The sequence below is a fragment of the Pezoporus wallicus genome, unplaced genomic scaffold (genome assembly GCF_028554395.1).
Source record: "Pezoporus wallicus isolate ANWC-B61680 ecotype Strahan unplaced genomic scaffold, APGP_CSIRO_Pwel_v1 contig_4722, whole genome shotgun sequence".
Classification (NCBI taxonomy): Eukaryota; Metazoa; Chordata; class Aves; order Psittaciformes; family Psittacidae; genus Pezoporus; species Pezoporus wallicus.
In genome coordinates this window covers 7052510-7079369 of record NW_026641840.1, presented here as the reverse complement: position 1 = coordinate 7079369, position 26860 = coordinate 7052510, and the positions used below count along the sequence as shown (strand labels likewise).

Here is a 26860-nt window from a genome sequence, read left to right as displayed (position 1 = left end):
TGTTTAGCTCATTAAAACTCCCCAGACTATTGGTCCAGTAAGAACGGAGTAAGTAGGCTCTCTCCCATTTCCCTGACCGTATTTCCAAGCTCATATTCTCTCCATACTCTCTTCATTTCCAGCTACAGTGTGGTTTCAGTGCGTCAAGTGCTTTAATTTCCACATTATCTTCCTATGCATCTGCTCTTGCCTATACCCTTTCTTATTTCCTGTCTAAGAGGATAAAATATGTCCAGGCACTGGCACAGCCCTCACTCCTTCTCTTCCCACTACTATTTCTAGGCTTTCCATCACTAGGCAAGCCTAGGGTTTAACTACTACTGCTACTCCAGTCAGTCACAAACCAGTCACTGCACTTTTGTTTTGCTTTGCTCTCTTAAATCAAGTTCAGCAGTTTTTCCAACCGACGTATTCCACAAAGGATGTTAGCAACAACTTCACTCAAAATTGTGTATTTGCTCTGAATCTTCTGCACCATTTATTCCAGCTGGCTGCACCACCATAGATGTCAGCATCACTCATACCCTCTATAGATAATCTTTGACTTTCTTCTCTTGATATATATATATAGCCCTGTGCCTTTAGTGCTACCAATTACCAATAGCCAGTAAAAGCCTAGTTCCAACAGTAAAATTACCGAGTGGTCATATGTATATGATCTACTTCTGAAACTGGGGGAGGTTTAGTTGTTTGTGGGTATTATTTTTGCCTACCTTTCTGCAGTTGTGTATCCCTCCTCCCTGAAAAGAGAAAAGCACTAAAGACTAATGAATCATAACATAGCTAACCTTGTGCACCTACAGCAAGAATACACCCCATGTATTGAGTTAAAACATACAAAAATAACCTCAAGCATATACAAAGAGCAAGGAGAAAAAATAAAATAACCTTCAACCATGTGCTCTCAGAAAAGAATTTGGGCCACTAACAACTCACTGTAGCAATGCATAGGGATGGAAGAGAAAATGAGCAGCTAAACGTGTCTATTGATTTTTATTGAATTACTAATGGACCTTAAGAGAAACTGGGTGAGTTGTATTATAAGTGTTAGCACCATTGTAGTTGAGATAATAAGAGGTTGTTATATCTTCACTAGACTCCTAAGCATGAATTAGACTAAAAATAAATTATAATTATTGGATCTTCACACAAGGTGTGTTTTTTCCTTGCCCATAACTAAACTGCATAGGTAACACATACACAGATTATACACATCCTGGTGCTTGTCCCTTCACTTTATTTTAAATCTCTGATCTTTGCTTAAGTTTGTGATTTCTCTGTCCATCTCCTGCAGTCTGAGAGGGGGCTACTGGGACACAAAATACTCTTAAAATAAAAGCAAAGTCACTCAAGGTCTACATTCCTTGACAGAAGCTCTATATAGCTTTGAAAGGATGCAATACAACATTACAGCACTTCAAAAATATCATTTTTTAACAGTACAAAGAGCTGTTTTTATTTCAGCTTGCCCCAGTTTTTGGAAAGGAAGACAGATTGTTGAGATAAAACTGTCCTTGTTAAACATGCAGCAGGAGATACTGTTCAACAGCTACCCATGCAAGTGAGACTCTTGGAGGAAAATAAAATCTTCATCTCAGTCTCATGAAAACATCACTGGACACCACATACATTATGTAGTTTATATATATATATATATGTATATATATAAAATATAAATATATATATATATATATAAAAAAACTTAGGAAATTTTTTCAAACAAATATTGCTTGCCATCATCTAATGTTTTATTTGGCAAACCGCATCTTCTTACTACTTAATATCTTATAATTAATGCATATGGTAGTGTATACATGATAAAACAAGTAATTATATATAGCTATCTGTCAGACATGAAAGCATCCTGGGGCGCCTTTCCTTAGGCACCAAATAACTAGTGTGATGTACCGGCATACTGAGAATAAAAAGGATGTTGTATATGATTAATTAGTGAATTCTAAAAATCAGGCTTACTGAGACTCCAATTCATGATCCATCCATCCCCCTTCAGCACAGCACTCAGTTAGAAATAGGTCTTTACATTTGAATTGCAAAATAATCTCTTTTTTTTCCCCCCATTTATAACAGCTTCTCATAATTTTGAACTGGGAATGTCAAGAATTTAGAAATACTTGCCACTGTTAGTGTTTTTGTTTTCCCCTATTCTAAAAGGGGAATAAGGAGCATTTATGTTTTTATACAGAAATCAGAAATATGTATCAGATTCTTCTTAGGAAGAGGCAGCACAGATTGTACTGCACATGGGTATTTTAAAAGCCCTTGCTGGAAGACAGATGCACACATAGTACCTGTAAGCTGTGGTAAGACCCCTGTGGGTGGATTAGACTGCATTTGGGGTTTGAGTAGGAGCAGCACATTCCCGCAAGCTATCCATTAGACTACTGCCTATTCTACAGGAACAAGTACCGGAATCACAACTCAGCTGTCTCTCCAATGGTGCCACACTACTTAGAGGAGCATAACAGATACAGTCACTGTGGCTGCTATTGCTCTGCAGTCTTCATAAAGGAATATTTATTTTAAGTCTGGTTTGGTTTAATGCCAGGCATTTCTGTGTTTTTGTTACAGCTCTTGGGAGCCAGATTCCACATATTGTTAAGGCATCGCACTTTTAGACCGAGGTTTTTAAATTATGAAAGAAACTCAACAAACTGCCTGTAAGTACTTTTTTCAGCACAGTGACAGCACCTAATTCTTTCAGTAGCCCCCTCCCAGCTCCTAGTGAAAACCGAAAAGGAAAGAAAACAAGACCAAAATGAAGACTTTAGTTTCTTTTCTTTTTTGCTTTCAGGTTGCTGACTTAAGCAATTTGCATGAAAAAATTCATCTTAATTTCCCATTTGAACCAAAATGCAACGTATGCTTTTATTGCTGTGGAAAAGGGCTGCCCTTGGTACAATAAAGCATCTCCTGGCAGCACAGAGGAGTTTAAAAGTTTCCAAGAGGAAAATCCCTTTATATGATTAGTTCCAGCTTTTTTTTATCATAGTAACACAACTGTCTGTCCTGGGTATGGGTAGATGATAGAATCAGTGTGAACATACTGCCTGTAGAGGTAATTAATATCAAAGAACACTGAATCACATCCTGCAATTTGGACACCTACAAACTATCCCACTGCTACAGGCGGCCGTACTATCTGTACCCCAGTATGCATTGCACTCTATGAAGTGGTGTCAGGGATACTACTTGCACACTTTAAGTTAGGAATACGCTTCAGTATCTTCCTGTGTAAGCACCGTGGCAGAGAAGGCCCACTCTGACAAACTGGCACATTAGAAGTGGCTTGATATTTCTTCCTATTTAGATTTCTCAGTAACATAATGATGGAAATAAGATGACACTGCCTTTGCTGAGAAAAATTATTAATAATTGATACCATATTAATGCCATTTAATATGAATGGTTAATTTTAATATTAATAATGTTTAATTACTTTTTAATAGAGAATTGGAAATAACATTCTGCCCTCCTGGAGTGAAAGTTTTTCTTTCTGCTTGATTAGTTTTTCAACACAACCCAAAAATGACAAAGTAATGACTCAAACACTGCCAGCTGATGGAGATGGAAATCTTCATTTTTTAGCTATATGTGCTACTATTGGCACACCACACTTACAAAAAAGAATTTATGTATGAAAAGAGAAGCTTGGATAACCTTCCCAGTTTCACAAAACTGACAGCACTGCAGAGCTCCTAAGTAGGACTCTCACGCAAAATATATGGTGCATAGCTAGCAAATAGCCCAATACTGGTTATTAAAAACCCAGAGGACTTAATAGAGTAATTTTTAATACTCTGGGATTTATCTCCATTACAGAAGTCTCTATCTCACTTATGCTCTTCTCAATATTACATTTGCTTCAAGAAGAAATATATTGTTGATTACTTGGCCAATATGCTGCAACACATATCCTACTGCAATTTGATTATTACTGCTTCTCTTCTGTAAGAGTTTTCTTAACTGCAATCAGTAGAAATCAGACTTATTCTGAAAATATACTTTACTTTTGTAATCCAGTAGTTAAAAACAAGATTAACAGTAAGATTAACAACAGATGGTACTAACTAGGTAAGTGAAGATGTGCAATGCTTTTATTGCTGGGGAAGAAGGCTGAAGAATGCATTAGTATTTTTACCAGAAGGCAGGGATAAATTAGTAAATCTTTCCAAGCAGAATGCGAATATACAACTCTGAGCTAAGGAAAACCTGATAGGGTCCAACAGAGTGGCACTTCCAGCATGCTTCAGATATCTACTCTGGAAAGAGACAATTCATCCTCTAAGACTGCCTACTTCCTTCTACTGATGATGACTCAAATCAAGCCAGTTTATTCAAAAGCAGATTTATAAACTGTCCCCTCAAGGGACAATCGTCTGCGAAGCTGATGCAATTCTCAAATGTAGATGAAGTCACTCAGTCTTTGGTCTCATTTACGCTGCTGTGCTTGAAAAGGGACAAACATAGCAACAGCAGAGAAACTAGAAGAGTTAGGAGGAAAAAGGGTATATTGGAATGATAATGGTTTCAGAAAAAACTGTTTAATAATATTATATGGTCCAAAACTGTTAAGATAAGTTAGCTAGGTTGTGTACTGTACAACTAGTATAACTAAATTCCCAAATCAGAAAATAAACATTACGGTCCACACACCATAAGAAATAAATTTGTGATGTGGTTGACCCTGGTCAGCAATTCAGCACCCACCAGTCGCTCACTCACTACCCCCTCCAGTGGGATGGGGAAGAGAATCAAAAGAGCAAAAGTGAGGAAAAACTCATGGGTTGAGATAAAAACTGTTAATAAGTCTTCTTTTGAGGACTGCCAAAAGTGCATGACACTGTGCATGAAAACAGCTTAGGTTCAAGGAACTGAAAAGAACGCCTAAATCTGCCACCAGCAGGCTATTTGGAAACCAACCATATTTTATATATGGGTATATTTCATTCCTCTAGATGTATCAGAATATCTTAGTAGCCAAGAGTAACAAATTCCATCCTTCAAATCTTTTTCAGCATAACTCCACCACAAATGCAGTGGGAGTTGAACACGGTCTGAAATATATCCCAAAGGGTGATAATCAGTTTGTGAGCACTCCAGGTGTTGCTTTGGGCAAAACTAATTACACTTCATCAGAACATCTGGTTTTGTAAAGCGTTGATGTTAGGCTATACACCAAGGATGCTATATTCAAAAGCACCTGCATAATCCATACCTAAATTGCCCACAAGCTATCTCAAACTGCATAATAATCTGAGACAGAAAGTAGGTTTCAAAGTATTTGGAATAAGGCTTACAGCAAATAAACAAAGGAATCCCAATGTTCTAAGTGCTGTTTTTATGCAGTCCTTCAAGGGAAAACTGAAAGTGACATAAATATTAACAAATATTCTTATTATGAAACAGAAAGGTATCCATCATAACAGTATCCAGAGACATCACGCAGCTTTGGGAAAGCACCGGTTCTTTCTAAGACAGAAGCCAAACTCTTCCATCATTCAGATGAAATACATGCAGTTTTTCCAGACCCACACTGAAAGCAGCCTTGAATATTTTTATTTTTGCTCTTCTACCTTATGGAGAAGTTCTGCCAATGGGAGCGTCATTACCTCTGTTTAGTCTTTGAACTCTGACAGTACTGAGGCACAAATTGGGATTGTATTTAGTGAAGTTTGGCTCTAACACAGAATCAAGGCATCCAATTTTGCAAGTGCATCTGAAGTTTGTGAAGTGCAAACATCGAAACAGCTATCATACCCACAGGCTCCAGCCATTACCAAAAGCCTTCTCTGAAAGTCTTTGTGTTAACTCGACATTTCTATGCTTGGCATTGCTCGTAATTAAAGCCACGATACTGGCACAGTGAAGAACAGGTATGTGCTGAGAAAGGCAGGTAGGGACCATTTCAGCCTTTCATGATGAGAGACAGGACTCTGAAAAGACCTGGTGTTACGCTATTGCTATTGTGCCCTTTGCTACTACATTGTTTAATATTGAGGTAAGAGTGTCTTTCCACAGATAAAAAAAAACCCTCAGTGCTCAAAGAGACATTTGGTCTGGAAACAAGGATATAATACTAAATGCACAACTCTGAGGAAACAAGGATATTTCAATTCCTCCCACTCCTGTTCCACAAAAAACAATCCCAAATTTTAATCCCTAACCTTATTTATTTCCCCTCCTTCCAGCATGTCACCTACACACTCAGGGACAGACAGCCAAGGTCATGTTTGGACCTGTGTATCAAGCATACATAGTTCAAGCACAGTGTCTACTAGCAAAGCTAGGCTGTTTTGCCTGCTGAGTTAGCTTTGCCCTTGGCTGGGAGAACTTCATCTGGCTGGGACCCAATCTCATAAGTTCTGCTCACATGGGCACATCTTGCTAATAGGACTTACTTCTGTTGTCTCCAATGTAAGCAACTGCTCTTGGATCAGGCCTCAAATCATACACATTTTTAAGAGATAATTTAAGGCATCCCAGTATAGTAATATATTACATTATTATTTTTATGTAAATAATGTGTTCCCACCTTTTATTCACTTACACGAGTTTATTGAAAGCACTTAAGCAGATTGATAATTATCACCCAGAAACAATGCCATTTGCCCATATAGAAGTAATGGGGCCAAGAAATCTTCTCAAAAAAATCATTATCCTGAATTCAGGTACTGCACAAACTGGTAAATCTACTCATAATACAAATACATCAGTCTTACATATGATAATCTACTTTGTCCTCATCTAAGTATTTCCTAAGTATTTCATCACCAATGCCAATCAAAAAGATGTGTCTGGTTTTTGCTTATGACATGCCTGGCAAGTTTCACACATAGCAACAGACTCTAATTTGAGTGACATGTAGAACACTAAGAGAGCATAACTTGGTTTTTCTGCTTTCTTTCAGCCCAGTAACAATAGAGCTGAAGAAAAAAACCTTCTTAAAGCACCTGATTTCATCATAAGTCCATTGCTTCTGTGACCCCTTAGAATAGGAAATGGCTGATGAGTTCCCAGAAATGAGATCTGCAACCTAAGTTTTAGCATAGTCTCCAGGAGCTATGGAGTGGCTGATGCTGCAACACAGAACAAGCTATACAGCATGTCCTGATGTCAGATGCCTGCTGGGACATGATGAGGAGCAAGGAATTTGCTTCTGCATGATCTTTAGTTCTCAAAACAGGCTTCCACCAGAAGGCTTGCCACAAAGATTAAGCAGAGATGTAAGTGAATTTGAATTAATTACACACTCCTCTCCTGAAAACAGTCATGAATTCTCAAATCTAAATCTACAGATGATTGTTCTCTCTGACATTAATGTAGCTACTAACTCAAGCCGCAGGCATTAACTTTTATAGAATTCAGCCGCAGGAACAGTCTTGAAATGCCTTGATTCATCCCATTTAATTGTGCATTGCCAGGGAACGATCCACATATAAGACGGAGCTGCAGAGTACCTTAAGACTCTACTCACACATGCTGACTTTTATTTAGCAGGCTAAACCTGAACCAAACTGCTTATTAGTCAAAGGCTATCCTGCTTCCAACACTTAAGCTGCATGGTACGAATGGCCTGATAGTACACTAGTATTACATGTTTGCAGAACCAGGGTTTTCAGGAGGAAGAGCAACAGCTAGCACAAAAGCTAAGAGACTGCACAGAGGACTTTGGTTCTTGCTGCTGGAGTGGGGATATGGGTTTTTTTCCCCACAGGATTACGCTAGATTGTAAAGGCACAAACTATAAAGGCTTCTCTTGTGATTAAGTAGCTCGCTGCTCCCTGATACCAAAAGAGCAGCTCAAACAATAAATCATTACTCAGTATGATTAACAACACTAGTGTCTAGTCTATAGCATTTACTTACTTCCCGGGGAGAGAATGGGAAAAGGCAGCCGTGAAAAGAGAAACTAAATGTTATACCTATGTGTTATTCAGGTGGTTGACTTTTAGGTTGCCTGAATATCTGAATACTATGAAAAAAAAATAAAGGGAAAATATTTCCTATAGAAGCATGTTTCTAGTTCAAGACCTGAGCCACACCAACTTGCCACTTTGACATTGATCAGATTTTTAATTTCTGTTCTTTTAAGAACTAAATTGAAAAGAGAATTCTTTTTGTTTATTAATAAGCTGCATACCTAATTCATTGCATTTAAGAGGTCTATCCCTTTGACAATTTATGAATCAATACATTCATCCCATGGTAATTTATACAGAGGAGTTAAGCATCTATACAAGGTATTACCTTCACAGTAAGCATTGTCTTCTCGAAGGGCTCGAAAGCCATCTCGGCAGCTGCAGACAGCTCTGTCATCTAGGTTTCGGCAGACCGAATGCTCCATACAGCTATGTCCTTCAGTGCAAAAGTCATGGCCTGTACAGAAACAAATATGATTGAGAGTTAAAAAGAATCCAGGGATTTTAAAACATCCCTGTCAAAGACAGTCCTATCTTTTTCTCAGTTAGGTCAAAGAATACCTTTCCATTGTCCATGAGATATAGAAAAATAAATTGTATCAAGCATGAAACAGATGAAAAGAGTAGTAAAGGCCACAAGAACAGACTGTCTCTAGGTCTTCGATTCAATTTCAAGTTATGGCATTGATCTAAGGCAGCTGAATAGGAGGCTTACTTAAATCCCCTTACTGTCTCCTTGTCACTGTAAAGTACTTTTACAGGACACTTCTTAACATTTTTTATTAATTTTTTTAGGACATTTATAAAAGAGCTCAATAGCTTGGACATTCAGTAGCTCATTTACAAGTGGCATCACTTCTTTTCCTACCACTTTTTGTTCCCAGGTGTATTTATAAAATCCTCCCACATTTAACGGAAAGTCTTTGATTAACATTGCCTTGTTTTGCTTTTCTCTTCCCCTTATCTTTTCCTTTCAAGCTCCACTGACTGAATACTCTTCCCTGATTGCGTCACCCTTTCCATTTCAGAGAAATTTATCTTTAAGATCCCCCCTTATAGCCATCCCTATTTCCTAGTCTCCCCCTTGCATTTTTCATTAGTGTCACCATTTTGAATTGTACCTTAATTACAAATTTTTAAGAATCCAAGTTCTTTTGCAGGCTGGAAAATTTAGATTGAACCTTTCAACTCAGTAGCTGTTCAGGGTTTTTTAATTCCTCCTGTTTGCTCTCATGAGAGCTAATGCTGCTCTGCTGCTGAACACCATTAAATCATCCTTTATTATGCTGAATTCAAGATGGTTGTAGTAACTGACTTGAAGCTTCTGCAATTTCCACATTGGTCTATAAAGTCTCCTTCATTGTTTTCCCAAGAATTTCATTTGTTTAAAGCTTCCTTCTTTAGCTGAAGCATTAGAATTGATCAAGCAGCAGTACTTCACTGTTGTTTTCCAGTAACTATTTTCTTCTCTCAAAACCTCCCACAGGAGAACTGGGGAATGTGGGTCAGGCTTCAGGGGACCATGCCTGGTGTAACAGCAACAGCTCCAGAAGGGAAGCTGGAATAAGAGACCTGTGTTGCAGCCTTACAAAATAAAAAACAAGTATTTGTTGACAGTAAGGATTATTATTTTTATCACTACACCTGGCTTCTGTTTCATGTTTTGCTATGAAAGAGCTTCTATCCCTAACTTCACTGAAGCTATGTTAAATGAGCACTTCAAGGACAACGGCGGAGTCTGCTTGGAGGTCAGGTCAGAGAGATGTTCTGCTCTTGGGCAGCTCATGAACAGTACAAAGCAAGATAAACCAAGCAAAACAAGATAAAAGAAACAGAATAGCCCATAAAGGCAGAATGGTTGAGTACTGAGACCCAGAGACAGTCATGATGCAAATGTCAGAGACCTACAATGATATAAGAGGTTGATTTTATTCTTCCCCTCCTTCCTCCCACTGTGCATTGCCTCCCTGTAACCTAGAGATATATTACCTAGGTAATGTTACTTTAACGTTATAATTCACTGTCACTAACACAATGCTGTTATCTAACATAGGACATTAGGAAGCAAAAAGCTTTGCACTTTCACTAGCGTTAGAGAACCTTCAATACTCACTGATGACAGCAGAAGTGTGTGAGTCAAAAGCAACCTCTGGCCATGGCAACATCTACTCTTTGCTTTATTGTCTTCCTCATTGAAGCCCAAGTTAATAACAAAGCAATAGTCTTATTTTTTGATTTCCTGGCCTGGATTGGTTTGTATCAGATTTTTGCATTAAATAGCTAAGAATATACACGTCATCCAGAAAGGGTTAGGGCATTTTTACTGATTTTTTTTGTTATTCTGAAGATTCTCAACACTTCTGTTTCAGCTGTATTAATAAACAAAATACATGCTACTGAAGAATAGGATACAGCAGCTTCTTCTTTAAAGAATAAGCTCCATGGCTCATATGAGACCAAGCTAGCATGGTTCTGGGAGGATAAAATTGTTCAGAAAGCCTTCATCCAACATACATTAAAATTTTCCAGCTATACTAAGCACCAGAAACAGAATTCTTTTCTCTAAGCCACTGAAGATTTTATACAAATTATCATTTAAAAAAATCCTTTTTGACTGCGATAGACTTCAAAACCTGTCTTCTCTTAAGTTCTTTTCTTCTACTTTATCAATTTGCTTGATGTCATTAACCATACCCTTCATGTTTGCACTGAGTAGCATGGAATAAACTATAGATGCACTTGTCTTTACACCAAAGTATATCTAAAATCAGCCCAAGAGTCTAAGATCTTTTTTCATGCCAGGTATCGATTTATCTTATTTATCTACAGAAGAAACAGAGGTAGCCACTTGAAGATGCAATTGCTCATAGCTTTGAAGATACCAGTATTAGTCCAGATCAAAAGAGTGGGCTCAAGACACAGAGCACCTCCTCCACCTCTCTCCTTTCATAAGGATCAGACTAGGTGCAACACAACACACAAAGGTACACAGCATACAAAAACACTCCCCAAAGGTTCTGCTTCTAGATGCAGACTACAACCCCAAAGAGGTGAACAAGTTACTCCAGTCTTGAAATAGCTGCATAGCACCAAGAGCCATCTCAAAGCATTTCAGAAAGATGTTGGTGAGCATGGATATTTCTCCAATATCATTTTCTTTGGACACTGGAATGCATGAAGGGTAAAAATCACTAATTATGTATATGATTTCTTTGAGTTTTCACCCTTTTTTGGCTAAGATGAAACACATTCTCAGAATCTATGCCATTCAACATTTACAAACAATTTTCAGTTGTCACAATGCAGATGTTATCTATTCAGCTTCCCAAAATTTAGTGATCACCATGTGTAGAAGTGTCCTATTCAAAATGATCAGAAAAAAAGTCTATATAATCAGTAAGAACAGAAAACTACAGTGAGTTTATATATATCCTGCTATTACCTTACCTTTACAGATTTTGCAGCAACTGTGAGATAAGGGGATCTGTTGAGATTCTGGGCAGTTCAAAGCTGTACATCTGTCTTTTGGAATACGCTGCATTTTGTGGTTCTGTTAAATTGAGGTAATCAATTAATGTTGTGAAATATGAAAGAAAGATAAATTATAACTTTAATGGAGTTTTAGCATTATAGCGTACAAACAAAAAACTGCCTATGCCAAACTTCAGGTGCCTTTGAAAGCCATTTGACAGGACAATGTCACACAGTAAAAGCATCAGGTACTCTCCTATACTCAAACCTTTTCAAGCAAGCAGAAGTGTGGCAATGGCTCTTGTTTTCTTATCTTAGATGCCAAGCAATTTGCCTCAGAAGTTTCTCTTGAAATTATGCTTGACAGAGTAACTATGGCTTCTAAGAAACTGAAGCAGCAGATTCCACTATCAAGGGTGCTCATAATGAATACTCTAAAGTAGCTGTTATTTATATAGCAAGTAAAATCAATCTTGAATATCTCTGATCTTCACACTGTGGTAGTAACACTGAAGGAAACCAGCACTGATTTCCTGATAGGAAAGAGAGGGCTTCTCAGCTAAGTTTGGATCAGGCATCTGGAAATGTCCAAGGCCCTGAGAATATCTTCAGGCAGTTGGAGCAGGTCACACACAACCATTTCAGCATGACCACAGGAAATGCCTGCCTTAGCAATCCAGATACTGCAGATGTACCACCTTTAGGCTCCCTCGGGCCCTAATTAATGTGTCTTGCAGTGCTCTAGTCATGCTATGGCAAAGACAGAACACAAGGCAAACAACAGCATGCTCCTTAGAGGCATCTGCCTTAAAATCAGAAATCTGGTTACAATATGAGCTCACTGAACTCATGACCCTATTATTTCTGCATGCAAGAAAAGTGTCTAAAATCATGCATATGCCGTTGCATGGGTTATTACTATTATGGAGCTACCATTTAATTTCAAATCCTCTTTTTAAGCATGAAATATAAAGATGAATCACAAACACAATGGCCAGTACCAAAATTACTGCTCAAACTTAACCTTAAACAATTTTGACAAAGAAAGCAACCTTAACCTGGTAATACTGAACCAACCACAGATGTGTTGTACACCAGGACAAGCAAAAGCCAGCAATCCCACAAAATAAATAATTAAAAAAAAATCCTTTGATAGAAATAATATTAATTGTAGTAGTCTAAATTGCATTTAATTCTTTTACACATTCTAATAGATAATTTTTTATTTACTTGTTCAGTAATAGTCAAGCAGAAAAGCGCATGCCTATAGGGAGGCACAACTGCAGCAGTGAAACAAAACAAAAATTCTGTTTGGAATTACATGCAGACAAAAAGGAGAAATTCCCTGCACTGCCTTGATAACATCATTATAAGCCTTCACACATTAAATCTGTATTTGTGCCTTTCCTATTAAGTTTCTTTTCAGCTGGACTCACTAATTAAATCCTTTTATGGGAACTCCAGCAGTAATAAAATAGTGCCCACCTACGACTTAACTGACCAAACACAGTTTAGAGTATGTGGATTTTCTGCTCTGAATTATCATTCATAATGCTGTGCAGCAGCAATTGTATGTACTTCAGTCCTTGAAAAAGCAGCATTTGAATCTGCCAAAGTTGCTGCTTAATATTTCTACCAGGACAGTCAGCCTGCCCATCAGCAAATTACAATCAACAAAATATGGAGTAGCACAGCCAACAGAGGCAGTTTGTTCATACAGTATTGCACTTGCCAGCCGCAAAAAACACAAGGAAACATCACATAATATTTGATCCCTTCTAACGCAAACAATTCTGTGATTACATTCATGATTCTATAAGTTCTGATGGTTGTTAATTGTATTTTAATTCATCGTAATTGTTAATCCATTGACTAACCATAGAATTCATGTCCCAGGTGTCATGTTGAAAATACAAGCTCACAGTCCTGGGAAGCATACAACCCAAAGTTATTTCTGGTCATCTTTTCCTTTCTCAAAAGGGTTTTAAAGCACCTACTCCAGGTATAAAGCTCACAAAGATTAAAATCAGCAGCAGTAAGACAACAGTCTACTTTGCGTCTATTTTATGAAACACACTTTTTCATAACTGTATGAAAATTTTTTGAGATTTCCAGGAATTGGGAATAGATAGAGGCAGCATGGCCAGAGGAGCCAGCTCTGTCTGTGACCTAGAAATGCACATTCAGGTTTCCAACTCCATAGCATGCGGTTCCCTAACCAGAGGGAATTCCTCCCCATCCCTCCACCAGAGGGGCAACATAAGACCCACTGCAACAGTCTGTTTAATTGTCAACCCACAGCCATTCCTGGGGTATATTTTCTCCTTAAAGTGCATTAGTGCCCTGAAACGCAATTCGGGTCATGCAGCTGGACAAGACTGACTCAGCATCAGGCATCTGTCCACAAATAAAACAACAGCCCTTTTCCACTTTCATCACTAGAAATACCAGACACCTGGTGTGCCAGCTCTCTTCCTTCTTTTTCATCTAGCTTTTCCTGTAAGAATTGTCCTGAATTCCAAATTAAGCCCTCATCACATTCATGCTTCTCCCTTATCTAAGCACTAACATTGCACATGGGTCAATGGAAACATAAGGTAGTCTGAGTTTTTTTATTACTTATGATGTAGACAATACCTAAGGAGGAAAGAATGCAGCTTGATTGTCAAGCTGCCTAATCAAAGCTTACAGCTATGCAAAGTAAACTTGGTTGCAAAATCTGATGTGGAACACAGTAAGACAAAATAAACGCAGGACCTCTTAGATGATTTTCTGCTGCCATTTCCTAAGGTAGACCTGTCTGAATTTCAACAGTTTCTTTCAGTGGGACTTTCTAACATGCAAGATTTTTATTTTCTTTAACATCAACAGTCTTACCTTGCACTCAAACAGAACACAGTCCCCTGAGCTTGAATACACAGTTTCTCTTTGTCCTTCAAAGTAGGTTCTGCCTTCAAATATGCACACGGCTTCAGTAAAAAACAAAACAATTTTGTGAGAAAGTGTTAGCACTCTGCGTATAGAACTGATGCATTTTCTTAAAGATAACTGCATTTCAAAATGAAAACATTGAATCAGCTGCAAGAATATTCTAAACCCACCTGCAGGACTTGATGTCACAAGAAAAAAAAGTCAGAGGAGAAAAAAAAAACCTCAGAAGAACCAAAAAGCACACGTATGGTGTACAGATAGCTACTGAGAGAACAGAAACTGTCCTAGGTCACGCCAAGGAAGCCAAGACTGCCTGCAACACAGCTCAGGGCAAAAAGTCAAATGGAGCTGTGAGAGCAGTGCAAGTGGCATTAATAGATAATGAGTTTCTTGAAGAAGAATGTTGCATGACAACGGGTGCTCACATATTTATTAGTCATCACAGTCCTTTGATGTTTCATCACCCTACATAGTTATTTAAACATTACATGTTTGCATCTTATCCCAGTTATTTACCATTACCTGCTAAAGTATAAAGTTTACGAAGTTTATTGTACAGAAACTGACCTTCAGTGACTATCTTCCCCCAACAGAAGTAGTATCAAGTCTCCAATGATCAAATGACACAGTGACCCTCTTAGGATCAGTGTTTGTTATACCACAACCTGGCCTGGTGCCACTCCTGTGCCCTGCCAGTACCAGTCTTTCAGCAGCATGCCAACTCATCTCATATTGGACTGCTCACTGAAGTTCCTATGCGGTATTTAAGGGTTACATAAAATATCTTCCAGCAAACTTTGTTTTAAATGAGTCCGTTACTGCAATTACATTATGCAAAGTATGAAGGCTAAGTAATGTCACTGCTAGGTACAGAAAATCAGATGTCTCTTGCTTAGGACACAGTCAAGGCTCATCAAATAAGCATAATCATGAAACACCAAGAGTAGGTTACCGCTTTTCAAGTTCTAGATTACATGTTAGAGATCTAATTTGCTAATCATTTATTTGGAGATGTAAATCAATTATTCTACAATTCATCCACAGAGAGATTTCTCGACTCTGCTTAAACAGACTACAATCTGTAGATAATTTTAAAATACCTAAAAGTACAAGAGTTGTCATTGTGTGACCTATATTAATTACCATCGCTGCTCTTATTTTCAATTCTCCTTTACTTTTTAGCATGCAGCATCTTGCTTTTACAAACTCCTTGTTACTTTGTCAGCATGTAAATGTCAACTCTTGGAACTGATGTTGAAAAAGACTTGATGGGCACAGTGACAAAGAAGGTTTTTTTATTCAAATTCCAAATATGAGTTATCATATATTATAAAATAGAAAGTATTTTGTGTGATATAAGGCTGCAGAGCACTTTCAAGCAGTAATATCACAGTACGTTGCAACGCTCCGAAACCTATGAATGTCAGAGTTTGCAGTCAGAGATAATAAAGTACAGAAAAGAGCCACAGAAGAGAGCCCTAGGGCTAACAGAAGGAGGAAGTTTGTACATCATCCACGAAGAAAGGTCAGAAAGAGTCAGAAAAGCTCAATACAGACTCTATCCACTCCCAGAAAACAAGCTCTTCTAGAAGGATGTGAAAAAAATCCTATATAAATCTTTACTGAGGACCAGCAGATCTGGAATTCACACAGGATGAGACAATCATGCAGTCATATATGTCACCTCCTTTGTATTACAGGCCACAACCCTAAACTGAAATACTCATATATTAAGCCCTTTCTTTTGCCTCATACATTTCAAGCTTCCAAGAACAACTACATGTGACAGGAAAAAATGAAGTATAGCAATGCTTTAGGATACACAATGGCAATGGACTGATAACACATCCTCATGTTTCCAACAGGCAGACCACACCTCTTCGCAGGAAAGGCAAAAACCAACAAAATTGCTTTCATCTTGTCTAGGAAGAAAACACTCTCCTGAAGCAAAACCACTCTTAACATATGAATAAGACCACCTAGGCATCTTAAAAATTATATATAGCTATACTATCTCAAAGCATAATCCACTGAATCCAGTCTGCTCATCAATGGCGACAAACCTCTGATTCTTCAGAGAAACTTAAAAAATAATGTACACAGAAAAAAACATCAAAAGAATACATCCAGCCTAGTGTGAAATCATGCAGTTATTTCTTGATTCCACCAACAGCTTTCGGAAGTCTTGGCATATACAATCCTTGCAATGTGGTGATGCAGTAATGCAGACACTTGCTGTCAGCAAGAAAATCAACTCCTCTCCATGAAGCCTTGGAAACAATAAAAAATTACAGATTCCAGGGCTCTTAGAAATGGCTCTGCCCAGAGAGCCCTTGCCCCTTTCCTGTAGGCCGTCAAGATTGCTTCCTCAAAGGCTAGAAAATGTCAGGAGAGTGCATGGGTCTAGACACTTGCCTGTGTGGGTCCTGGAAATTTCAAGCAGTGCTCACATCCCCATCTCCACAACCACAACACCTGGCCATCAAGCAGCTGAGAAAATTAGATGTCATTCAGTGAATGCCCTTAATAAACATCGGGATTTTGTCAGCAAGGTTATAAAGCTCCCAAGTATCAGGGACCTGCCTATACAGAGTGACCAAACTATGTTTAAGAAAAGAGAAAACCTAACCTAAGAAATGTCCAACTGAAACTAAACTGAAAACCTGTTAGCCTGAACAATCTGAACACAAGTTTAAACATGTTTTCTTATGGACTGCTGCTCTCACTGACTACATTCAAATGGGACATTTCTTATTAAAATCATCAAAATCGATGCTACCTGGATCATTTCTTTCCTACTAGCGTTCTCTAAAACATGAAGGATTCTGTATTTGGGCAGTTACGTCCATCAAAAAGCAGCAAGAGCTAAAGTACACTGAAGCTGTAATTCAGAGCACTATCACTTGGTTTTTCTCTCCTCACCTATGCTAATCTAAGCCAAATGAGTTTACAAAAACCAGACAGGCACTTCATCTACACCAGTACCACTGGCTCCATGTTTATTTAACAAGAAAAATACTAGTGGGTTTAGTGATGGTGTATGTTTGCTAGTACAGGCTTTTTCTCCAATACCCCCTTACGTGCCTCTGTCTCTCCTTTTCTCCTGTCAGCCTGATCTTCTACTGCCCACATCCTGTTAGACAGCAAAAGATAAGTTTACGTCAGGCTACCTGAAGGCTTCTAAAAGCCTCACTCTAAGGTTGTCTGGTTAGGTGTGCATTGAACACACTTGGAGAGATTTCTAGAAAGTCAAAGCTACTAACTTTCTTCTGCCCCACTTTTCTCCTGCAACAGCAGGGCCCATGTCCCAGGCAGTGTAGAACAGAATGTTTCTCCTGCCTCCTGACAGCAACTGTCACAACCAATACACATCCCATGACGGTGGTGTTTCATGTCTTTATTTTCCTTCAGAAATCAAGATATTTCAACAACATGAACATCTGGACTAGAACTGTGTAATTGGAAAGCCCAGAGAAGATTTAATTTCTGCTTGGCTAGATGCTTCCCATGATACTTTGATTAGTTTGTGATTGGTGTTTCTCCAGGGAAACATATCATCTTTCATCTTCCTAAGCCCTTTCATTCAACAGACTGAGTCATAGTCAAGAAATTAACCAATGATTAGTTGTTCCAGAATTTGATAGTTATTGCCTACGTTGGATTTCATCTACAGCTGAATAACATCAATCATTTCCTTTTGCAATCACACTTCCACATTCCCCCAGTACCTAAAACAATACATATTATTCAAAGCACAGGTTTCTAAGAAGATGGAACAGGAAATCTACAAATCCTGCTAGGAAGTTTGACTACTCTTCATCTATTTGTATACAGAAGTTGCTCAAATATTACATTGGCAGTCAGTACAGAGTCTAAAGAATTATTAGCAAGGTCTGCTTATATTTATGCAGGTGAGTGATAACATAACTATTCCCTGTAGTATTACTTAATACATTGTGATGACATGGCATCTTCTCCATATTCATTCAGCAAAAGGAATACGATGGCCGTATTCACTCAGTGAATTAGCAACAGTTTGTCAAGCCATCACTTCTCTTCCACAGCCCTTGTTTCTTCCTGCTGGCCTCCAAATGACACTTTCCTTGTGTATTTCTTAGAATGGCTATGCAAAATCCATGACCCAGCTAACTCCTTCCTTCCATTCGCTGAGTTCACAGGTTGTCATGTAGTACATTTTCTCATTTATGTATTTATCACCTTTGCTATTTAGATTGCATATGCCTTCCTCTGAGGAAGTACACTTCCCAATGGTATCTAAGCTGATTTTGATTCAGACTTATCGCCAACAGAAAGCAGGAAGTTTAGCACACTGGTGAACTCTTGAAAGTAGTTTACTTTCTTGTATTCATAGTTGCCGAATGAGTTTTGTGAAATTTGTCAGTAATTTTCAATGTACGATATAAATCTGATGATAAAATCTATGTTGCTACATTCTTTGTTCACAAATGTTGAGTTTGGGGGGGGTGGGGGGAAACATCCAAAAGAAGCATGCAAAAAAATAACCCTGCCTCATTCATTTAATTTTCCAGCCTCCTCCTGGGGCTCTCCTTGGTTATATTTTCTACTATTCAGAGATCAAGCCTTAGGCATTGTGTAAGTTCCACTAATCCTACTTTGCAAGCTTACACGTTGCAAGACTGCTGTGTGGCTTTATCCTTTGAAATGCACACAGAGATAATCATCACCTTTTCTGAACATCACTCTCTTGACTGCCATGCCATTACTAGCATTGCTCTCACCCATTTCTCATTTATCTTTGCAGGGATTCGGCATTACTTTTTCTATGCTTATCTTCTTGAGAGCACAAACTCCTCTGTTACTGAAGTCAGCGAGGCTGGAGACTTGCTTTGGGTCATGCCATCTCCCTCAACAATGCTAAATTATTCCAGATTCCAAGCTGGAAAATATATTGCTAATTTCTCTAGTCAATCACTGCTCAAAAGCTGCATATATCTGCTTCTGCTTCCTCAGCCAAGAAAGGAAAATCTGATTTGAAACTTTATAATGATTCTGAATCAATTACTATTTGCATCTTATTTCTTGTTAGACAGAAAAGCTACATATCTCTATCACACTGAAAACATGCAGTCGTTCTACGGTGTTCTTGCAGTCATTTAAAAGCATCTGTGTTGTGAGCCACCTCCAAAAACAGTAACATGCTGTTCAATCACATTGGCAAGGAGTCAATCTAAAATTATAAATTCTTTCACCTACCTGTCATGTTTCCTATCTTTACATCAGCTACCATGGGGGAATGACATAATTCATCTATCCCATGTGCTCTTGCTGGGATATCTTCTTTACAATACATCTGAACCCTAGAATGAGGGCTCCTTGAAGCATCTTTTAAGACTAAAAAAAGCAATCTGAACACTGAAAAAGCACATCAAAATGTGACTAAAAACTCTGTTGGCAGCAGTTCAGCTGAGGCAAACAGACCTGACAGATGAAGTAAAACTTTTAGAGTAGGCTGCCTGACAGGGAGTATGGGAAAGAGCTTGCAACCAATCAAAGCTAAGCAAAGACCCAATCTGGACAATGTGTTTGATGTCAGCTTCTCTTAAAAATGGAATTATTGCTATCCTGGTAGCAGTAGTGCCATTTTTGGCATTTGGCTGCCATATTCAACCAATTCAGCTTGATTGAATATGGCAGCCAAAATATTTTCAATGATAGACATGCACAACTTCAGCTTTAGAGCAAGGGACCATATTCTGCTTATTAAACAGAACTGGAATATTTTCAACTCTAAACATAGGATTCTGAAAACTTGACTAACACAATCAAAATGCCCATCCATTTTATGCCAAATTACCTCTGTTGGCCATTCAATACTCAAACAACTGTCACTACAAAATGTCAAATGATACAATGAAATGCCAAGACAAAAGCCTTACATGGTGTCAAGATAAGAAAATCAATTAAGGTTACTATTACATGAACACTGTATTACATTTATAAATAAGAATTAGAAATAGCACAAGTCTGCCAGACCAAAGGAACTCCAATGCAAACATTACATGCCCGCTTAATTCTCATAAAAGTGGGATTAGATATTATCTGATGGACTCCTTATGTCAGCTATCTGCAATAATAGTGACACAGCTGGATTTAGTGAAGGTGCCAACAGATATAGTATCAAATGCTGATAGTTACTAATGACGGGGTGCATGTCTGAAAACTTTGTTAAGAGAAAAATGGCACAGCGTAGAAAACTAAGTAGACACCTCCCTAGAATGCCTTGTACTTCATGACATGATAAAACTCACACATACACCCACCAGAAAGCCTCAAGTCACAGGTTTCCATATGCAAGACAAAATCCAATTAATAGATTAGGACTGAGTGTTGAAAGTTTCTGAAAGTAATGAAAAACTGCTAAAGACCCATGCACTTTCGAGTCACTACTTAGAACCTGTGACAGCTGAATAGTTATCACCCATCAGCATCAACTTACTGCATAAAAAGAAGGTTGTGTTCTCCACTGCCATGTTGTAAAACCACCCATGGACATGATAAGGGAAGACACCTACTCCTGCAACAACACTTACACAGGGTAGCTGTTACTCTGCTCCACAGAGACTTCAAACAGGGCAGAGGTAGAAATAAAGCATTTCATTGATTGGGATATTTTGCCCAGATTTGCCATGAAAAAATAGAGTGCACCAATAATGCATTATTGTCAAAGACAATGATTTTTGCACATGGCTACTGAGATAGCCACTTTCTGCAGCCTTGTGGACACAGATCATGAGAGCATTTTCAATAAAAGATAAGTACCTGCATGGCAACACTTTCAATGAAACACTTTGACAGTGTTTCATTCAACAGCATTAAAAAACACCCTATACAAACACCGAAACTATTCAGTTCACCTCAAAATAGTAAATCTGGCATTTATTTGAGTAAAAAGAATTTGGAAGTGACATTTCCACACTCCAAGCATTTATAGCTACTTCCAACAGTGGTGGGAGTTTCTGACCAAACAGCTTGCCACGCTATTCAAGCACCCATAAAATACACCCATATATGAGTGACTGCCATGGACCCTACAGATGCTTCCATTCTCAATCAGACTCTCTTTGACTCAGCACAATTTTCACAGGCTCTTTGGTTAGAAATTCTGCACTGTGACTTTAATGCACATGCCTCCCTGGAGAAGGCATCCTGTGACCTGGCATCTTGTAGCTTCATTTCACCGTATTTAATTTCCTATCAAATCCAAGTGCTTTCGCTCCCCATACAAATGGCAGCCCCTTGTTAACTTTGCTATTACAGTAATAATCACGTATGCCTTATATGCATAATGGCACAGCCCAGTCTAATGTGTTTGAATATTCCCAGGAGTGGATTAGTGCACAGGTGGAGCACCATATCTATTGCTGTTGTTAGATCTCAGTTCTTTCAAAGCACCTGCATCTAGCTGCATGCAAGGTTTCACACTCCCAACTTGTCTTCCACCCGTCTTTGCTCCCGTGTAATGAAATCTGCCTATCCCCCCTTGTCTCTCTTGGGAGACCCATCATCTTCCTCTTTCATTTCAGTAAGAATGACAGGATTAGCTGGCATAATCACAAACACTCCAGAGAACTCTACTTAACATTCTTAAGCTAAGTCCTTAGCATTAGTTCAGCAAAAGGTTTTCAACACAGACAGCAAGGTAAACACATTTTTTGAAATCTTGATTAAAGTCAATTATGCAAATGGTTTTCCAAATTTGTTATATGCTCACTCTTCACATTCATTATCAAATAGCATTTAATCAAAAAATCTAAAAAAATCTGCTGCTATCAATACTGTTGGAAATCTTCAAGACAACTTTAAATATAAACCTTTGTACATCTAACATCATGACCCTGTTTCTCAAGGCTGCCAGGAGTCGCTGTTCTCCACCGAGCATTCCCAAACAACACAACACTTCGTGTCTAAAGCCAGTTCAGGATTTGAAATAATTAAAATTGTAAAAGTAGCTGGAGCAGATGCTCACAGATTCTCCTTTGTTACAGCTAATTTCTCCAGAGTGCATCAGTTGATGCTCCAACTCAATAAGAAAAACAGTAAGCTGGAGTTCATAGCAACTGTTAATGTGACTATTCTTTTTTATTTGGGAACTACATCAATGAAAGAAATCCTTAGAGTCACTGATAATTAAGAAAAAAGTCATATCTATGCTAGTATTCCTATCATCTTCAAGTGGATCTTTCCAGATGTTAGACTCAGAGTTCACATGCTTGTGTAACCAGGTGTGTTTGTCTAAATGGAGCTGCAGTGTATGCCAGTCTCTAGGAGAGCTGCAATACTTTCATCTTACTGATACATCAGCCAACTCACTTTTTGCCTCTTCCTTTGTCTACCACTACCACTATATGGAAACCAGTAATCAGAAAGTACAATTTAAAACCAGATTTCACTCTTAATTACTGCTTATTAACATTAAACCTGCATAAGGCCAAGTACAATTCTGCAATTTTAATGGCACAGAAAAGAAAATGGTACAGCTTTAAATGTAATTCCTTTTGTTATCAAGAATCTCAGAAATTACTAGAATAGGTTAAATAGTATTAAGATGAATTTTAAGAAAACCATTCCCAGTGTTTTTCAGTTTTTTCAAACTCTTGAAAACACGAGAGAAAACCAGCAGTGTGCATTGATAAATTCTTCAATTTAATATCAATATTTCATTAGCAAAGACCTTGCTTGCATCTATATCCAATACACCTTAACCTCTTAAACTCTAAACTGTCAAATTCTACAGAACAAAGGACAAAGCTACCTTACTACAAGTAATCAATAGAAATAATGAGTACAGCTCCTTAACTGAATTTGCTCACTACACCTCCTGCTTCCAAATCAAACATGGTCTGCTAAGAACTGCACTCAAGAAAAGCAGCATCAGATTTGTTTTGCAATATGAACTTCATGATGGGGGGGGGGGGGGGGTGGGGGAGGAGAGGGAAATATAAGGGCTATCATTCCAAGCGAGAGAGTTTCTTCTGTTCCACAAAACATTTTATTTCAACAGCTCCCTTAGGATTTAACAGACCTTGATATCTGTCCCCATATGTTTAGAAAAGTTAAGAGTTAAAAACATGGAATTTTATTGGAAATAATGAACATGGCTCTTGCTGTACACAATCAATTGTAAGCACAAAAAAAGAATAACTGGGACTTGTTTTAAACAGTACTGGTAAATAGCTTTCTAGATGATGAAAGGCTATTGCAAGGTACACAGAGACTAGTTTTCAGAGCAGAGCAGAAGCCAAGGTGAGGATTTTTAATCTGTTTGCTCACAGTGTAAGAACCAACCTGTTTATTCCATTGAGTTTTCATGGGACTCAAGAGGTCACACTGGAAAGGTGCAAACATGTGAATGAAGATAGTTAAACTTTCATAAAAATTAGGATGCTGCACTTCAGTGACCATGAATATAACCTAAAGAGACATCCTAAGGGAATAATACCCGAATTTACATCTCTCTATCAAAGTAATAATGATATAGAGAGAATCCCATCTGTTCAACTTCCCTATATTCAAAGTATTTGAAGCACTCACTCTCAGAAAAAAACAGGTATGTGCCTATTTTCCTGATGAGTTAAGTGTATTTTCTTGCTTTGCCTGCAGGAATTGGGGAAGAGAGGGGAACCCTAATAATTGAAACCAGGTGTATTCTGTGCCAACTTATTACATAAAACAATGATGTTACTGTAATACCATTCTAACTGCAATATATAAGTACATACTGGAAATCATAAATGGGCAAGATAAAAATAATGCTGTTCTTCACCATAATAGCTTTTGACAATACAAAAAAGCAAATCTAATTATATCTTCCAATTTTATTCATCTGTCAGGAAAAGAAAAAAAGCAAAACTAGATATCAAACAATTTTAAGGGATTTTAAGCAAATGTCACCAATTTAAAAGAAAATGAAACCTGAGAAAATGGTCAAAATTCTACTTGAAAAAAGTTTGCATAAACATTTTCCAAAAGCAAGCAGGAGAGTACCAGAATCTTCATTTACAAGCAGAAAGTTAGAGAAATACTCTCAGCAAGTAGAAGGAAAAAATACTAGTCAGCTACTCTGTACAGAAAGGCTTAGAATGAGCAACTACCCTCCCAAACAAATGGGCAGAGCTTTCTCCTTAGTGGAAACTAGTACCAAATAAAACCCTCCAAAAAGACACAAATTAGTAAAAACATTCTCTAAACTGGCAAAGAGGCAGAACAGTGATACATGGGAATCACCACAGATACAGTTCTGTGCCTGGTACTGTGAAAAGAAGTAAATTGTGGGGTTGGAACTAAATGATCTTAAGGTCCTTTCCAACCCTAACTATTCTGACTCTATGATTCTACGATAAATAGCAGAAACTCATCAAATAAAGAGTACTGCAACAATTGTTTTGAAGAGTATGAGAAAGGACTGTTACACCATAGCTGATGAGATTTCAAAGTTGTGTCTCACGTGGGACAAAGTAGCTGTTATTTGAAGCCAAACATACTTTATGAGCTGACAGATGTAGAAACAGTGATCAATAACAGCCTGGACATCTATACATCAGATACCTGCAAGTGATGGCTAAGAGAAGGAAACCATGCAGCTACTTCACTACATGTTCCCACGGAAAAACTTTCAAACTTCAGCAGTCCAAAAGCCTGAAAGCCACTGGCCTGAATCATTATCTTTACAAAAAGACAAATAAAGGATAACACTCTCACTGAACCAACTTCATTTATATTTTACATTCCTTCCTTAGATTGGCAAAGAAATAAAGCCACATTATTATTGATGGTTTTGTGGTGGGGGCTTTTTCAGTATTTCATTTATTGACTTTCAGCCTCCACAACCTTCCCATTTTTTTATTTCACATGACAGGCACTGTCAGAAAACTGTACGTGTTGTCTTCTTTTACTCCCATGGCTCCTACCAGTGTCTCCCCTATGCCAGCTTTCCACCCAGATTAGTCTTCTCAACATGGCAATCCTGTTAGGAATGAGAGTGTCAGATGCAAACTGCACAGGCCTCAACAAGCCACGAATCTTGGTTGGTTAGTTGTGTTTTGGTGTTTTGCTCTATCCAGCTCCAAGAAGTGCTTTCTATCTCAAACTTGTTACTTTTCAGTGACCTTGTCCAAAAACTGCAGTTTTGGGGTTTTCAGATAAGGAAAAGTTCTGCTCTTTTCAGAACATGTGCCTATTAAAGATCATTGTTACTACTACAGAAATTTGCAAGATCTACAGAGGTAAAGCTCCAGGCAGAAACTAGGACACTGGCTACAAGCTGCTGATTTGACAGTGTGCTCCTCATTGTGGGATGAAAGAAACCACACTCCAGTGATGCAGGTGCAGAGTGACAATGGTGCATCACTGGTGAGAGCAAACATACTAAAATCAGCACATAGCCACATGAACACCCACATATCCTAGGTGATTTCTGTAATTATAAATAGAAGCAGAGGGGGGTTTTAAGCTATTATTTCACAGCCACCTGACTAAGCAAATTCTAGTGAAATCAGCATTACTAAAGTCAGAATAGTAACTTACTAGAGACTGGAACACTGCCAGTCTGTCCACTCCCAGCTGCCTGAAAGCAAAAATATTCATACCTAACATATGTGAATGTTTCGTTTTCACTGGAAATAAACTAGAATAATAATGCGCTGCAGGTATTTTGCATTTTTGAACTCCCGAGTAAGAACATAATGAGAAAGAAATGGAAAAGGATAGGTTCTTTTCCCAGACAGCCTTGCCAGAATAGGTTATAAGAAGAGCAGGGAAGAGCAGAGCATGGCTTACAGCAAAATTTCCCATGCAAAAAAAAATGTTTTTAATTCTCTACCACTAAAATTGCTAATATTGTTTCAATTTCTTCAATGCAGATTGCTACACGTTCGGTGTAATGTATTTTAATGAATAAGGATTTTCTTAAGCATACTTTATTTTAGAATTCATTCCTCAGGCACACAGTAAGACTAAAACTAGATGACTTTACCATTAACTGGAATTCTCTTCATACACTAATACATTGCCTCCAGATCTAGAGTCTTCCAGTGGAGTTCCATAATGCACGGGGTCCAGAAAAGCTAAAAAGGCACTCGCCTAGGAGGGAACCGTGCTTTGATGCATGAAAAGTCAGACTGACGCACAGTGCACTGACACCCCCAGTCCTCCTCGGCTAACATGGAACAATGAAACTCAAAGGATGTGGAGGAGGCGGAGGAGGAGGAGGAGGAGGAAAGGTAATGCAGAAGCGGAATATTCTGAGAAGTCCAATTACTGTGAGCTGTATTTCAATTTCCAGAGAACGACAGGCATAGGAGGAGCGTGTTTCCCGCTCAGCAGGGAACTGCAAGTGAAAAGACTCAGTGTTTCCTGTCTAAATAGAGGTATACTGCCTAACTTACAAAGGACAAAGGTCATTAGACACTACAAGCTCCACACCGAGAAGCCCGTGATAATCCTGCAATTGGATATATAAGAGCCACAAACCAAACATA

General features: G+C 38.3%; 1 protein-coding gene across 1 annotated transcript in view; it reads right to left on the bottom strand.

Moving 5' to 3' along the window:
* Positions 1-26860, bottom strand: part of NELL2 (neural EGFL like 2) — a 154413-nt gene that overhangs the window by 77865 nt on the left and 49688 nt on the right. Inside the window, exons 10-12 of the mRNA XM_057425527.1 lie at positions 14289-14380; positions 11388-11490; positions 8269-8397 (exon numbers count right to left, since the gene is read on the bottom strand). Coding sequence (XP_057281510.1) covers positions 8269-8397; positions 11388-11490; positions 14289-14380 — 324 coding nt within the window. The remainder of the gene's footprint in view (positions 1-8268; positions 8398-11387; positions 11491-14288; positions 14381-26860) is intronic.